This window comes from Acanthisitta chloris, unplaced genomic scaffold (genome assembly GCF_000695815.1).
Source record: "Acanthisitta chloris isolate BGI_N310 unplaced genomic scaffold, ASM69581v1 scaffold2674, whole genome shotgun sequence".
Taxonomy (NCBI): domain Eukaryota; kingdom Metazoa; phylum Chordata; class Aves; order Passeriformes; family Acanthisittidae; genus Acanthisitta; species Acanthisitta chloris.
In genome coordinates, this window is record NW_008670775.1 from 17195 (window position 1) to 20614 (window position 3420).

At 50.0% G+C, this 3420-nt stretch overlaps 1 protein-coding gene across 1 annotated transcript in view; it reads right to left on the bottom strand.

Annotated features, from left to right (window-relative positions):
• LOC103801376 (ecto-NOX disulfide-thiol exchanger 2-like) overlaps positions 1-287 on the bottom strand; it is a gene marked incomplete at its 3' end in the record, with an annotated part of 15843 nt that extends 15556 nt beyond the window's left edge. The window contains exon 1 of the mRNA XM_009073790.1: positions 266-287. Coding sequence (XP_009072038.1) covers positions 266-287 — 22 coding nt within the window. The remainder of the gene's footprint in view (positions 1-265) is intronic.
• Positions 288-3420: the final 3133 nt, after the last annotated feature.

The following is a 3420-nucleotide window of genomic DNA, read 5'->3' on the forward strand; positions in this document are numbered from 1 at the left end:
ATTTTGATCCCAACCTTTTGCTTTCAGAGATGAGTTTCAGGTTCAAAAACTACTGTTGGGCTTGTGCCCGTTTTTCTACTGTACTCCTGGCTTAGCTGTCACTGTTAAGAGCCTCACAACTGCCAGCCTGATCCAGGGGCTGGCCAGGCACACTGATGAGAGCAGCGGAATTTTGCTAGTTACCTCTGACATCTCCAGATAATCCTACATGGCACCAAGAGCCATTGGAGTAATGTCTGTTCAGAGAACCCCACATCCCCCTTACCTGTGTACTGCACGAGGAACATGGTGAGATGCTGATCATATGGCAGGAGTTCAGCCAGGTCTCTTTACTTAAAAATCCAAGTCCCAAGCTGAGCTCTTGTGCTCCAGCTCCCAGCACAACAGGAAAGCTGGGACCTAGTGACAGCTAAACTGCCCCTGGGTGGGCAGGACAACCCAGGCGCTGAGAGCCCAGGCTGCCCAGAGCTGGCAATCAGCAGCTCCATGTGTCACCATCCGTCTCCAGTGACTGACACCCATAGGCGGATTCTGGGATGCAGGGGATGGAGGTGGACAAGCAGGTGGGGAGGCGATTAGCAGCAAGAGCATCTGAATTTGCCAAGGGATTTCATACATCACTGCTCTAAGCACTGGCACACAGCTAAATAAACCCTGTTTGCATGCCCAAGATTAATGGCCTTCGCACTGAAAGATTAATTCCTGGTAATCCTTGATGGTAAGAAGCACACTGCTTGCTTTCCCTGACTCTGGAAGCTTGTATTCACAAGAAATATATTAACCTCAGACAAGCTAATTATTCTAGCAGGGCACTGTAAGAAAAAGAGGAGACACAAAGAGCCACTTTCCCCCTTGGTCAGTAACACTAGAGTCAGTGACACAAACCTGCAGAGTTTTCCACAAAAATACATTCACAGCAGAAAAAATTCAGAGTTCTGATCAAGTCCTGTATGAGCTATGCTGTTTACTAACCATTGCAACCCAAAACAAGGAAAAATTCCTTGCCAGTGTGTGTCTGCGTCACTGGTACCAATCCTGACACAGTCCTCAGTGCTCCCCGATGGTCAGTCCTCAGCCATCCCCACCCACACCAGATTATTAAATACTCCATGGACTGTTTTCAGGATGCTCACAAGGCTCTGCCAAACCACATTCCCTTTCCATACATGTCTAGGAATTCTAACATTTCAGGGGGTGAACATCTCATGCTCCGTGGGGTGCAGAGAGGAATACTCCACGCCCCGAGAGCACAGGCCTGGCACCAGGCAGCTCACTGTTCCCATCTGTCCCCATCCTGACAGCATCCCTCAGCACACCTGGAAAGCAACACCTGCCACCTCAGAACAAGGCTCAACAGCTCACATGTGCAGAAATATCTTCTTGAAAGGTTAGAAGAAAATTGATGGGCAAAGGGACATAGGACTAACTGCACAGGCCTACTGGGGAAGAAAAAAAAGAGAAGAAGAAAAAAGAGGGGAAGACACAAGGGAAGACCCAAAAAAAACTTCAGCAGAGCCAGCAATCAGGATCATAGAAAAATCCCAGTGCAAAAAGCCTGGGCTGAGCGGCAAGAGAGCCTCACAGAGGGGCAGCACCAGCACGAGGAACTGCTGGCCCAGAGCAGAGAAGCTGGACAGGATGGACATGCTGGCACTGGAATAATGTCAGCAGAAAAGTTGGGGATTAGGGGAGAAATCTCACACCATCTTTGGAAGGTGCACAGAATACCTCGCTAGCAACACCTGATCTTTGCAATGACTCGGAGATTGAACCTCATCCCTGCTACAAGCTCAAGTCGCCCACACCAAACCCATGACCTTCAGCGCAGAAACCTGACCTTACCGTGGCTCTGACACAGCTTTCAACAACTTAACTCAAGGGGCTTCTTAATTAGATGGCACAAAATCCCTCAAATAAACCTCTGAGACACAGAAAAACCCACCAGTCAGCTTCCAGAGCAGGGATGAACAAGGCTGGAGTAGGAAGGAAGGCAAGTTTGAGGGACAAACTCCTACCCAAAGTTGCCTCAGTGCTTTCCCTGCTGTCTCACAGCTCTGCTGCAATGATCTGCAGGAAAATATTGAAAAGCAAAATGTCTAATCATTGTAGCTACAGGGGAGCTAGGAAGTGTGTGAACTAATGAGGAGCTTACCCAAGGATTAAGACATTTGTATAACCAACACACAGCACTAAAGAACAAAAGCATTTCTAAGCAGCATGACCTGGATATATGTAGCTGATAACAGGTGGACCTTGCATATAGGACCAAATAAATGAGGAAAATAAGAGAGTAAGGAACACATAAATCCAAAGGAGCTTGATATATATGCTCAAGGAACCAAATAAATGTCTGCAGGCATGTCTGTGTGAGTTATAGCCAAGGGATCTTTACAGAGTGGGGCTGTGAGAGAGCTGCAGCCTACAGCAGCATGAGCGTGCCCAAACCTCACTGCGCTGCCCACGGAGCAGCTGCTGCGGCTCCACAGACCTAGCACAGCCCAGGGAAATGGGTGGGCATGGCTCAGCCTCGGGAAAAAGAAGACAGCCACATACAGCCCAGCAGCTGCACCCTGCAGGTGTGGAGCAGCTGCCACCTTCACCCCCATCTTCTGCAAACCACCCACTCTTAGGGCATCATAATTATTTCTTTAAATGCAAATGTCTCCCTACCTTGTGCCACTTTCACAGAATCATTAGGGTTTGGAAGAGACCTTCAAGATCACCAAGTCCCACCATCAACCAGCACCACCATAATCATCATAAACGATGTCCCCAAACACCACATCCAGATGCCTCTTGAACACATCCAGAGATGGTTCCTCCACCACATCTCTGGGCAACTAATTCCAGAGCCTGACCACTCTACCAGGGAAAGGATTGTTTCTAATACCTAATCTGAAACTCCTGTGGCACAGCTTGAGGCCATTGCCTCTCACTTGAGACTTGGCACAAGAGGCCAAACCCACCTGGCTCCAACCTCCCATCAGGGAGCTGTAGAGAGCAAGAAGTACCCCCTGAGCCTCCTTTTCTCTAGGCTAAACAGCCCCAGTTCCTTCAGCCTCTCCTTATAGGATTTGTGCTCCAGACCCTATCCCATCCCCATTCCTTTCTCTGGATGCACTCCAGCCCCTCAATGTCCTTTCTGAAGTGATGTTAACCACCACTGAACACAAACAGTGACTCAGAGACTTCATACATGAAACAAACCTTTCCAAACAGTCTCCCCCACTGCCACCCAGACGGACCCTGCAGCCCCAAGGGTGTCCCCACCAGGACTCCCGATCCCCCCACGACCCCTGGGCTGTTGTTCAGGCTCTCTGTACGAGAACACCCGCGGACCAGGCCTAACCGGTGCCAGGTCGTGCCCAGTGAGCCCCGTGCCGGCCGAGGGGCGATGGAGTGCGGTGCGGCGCCCCCGCA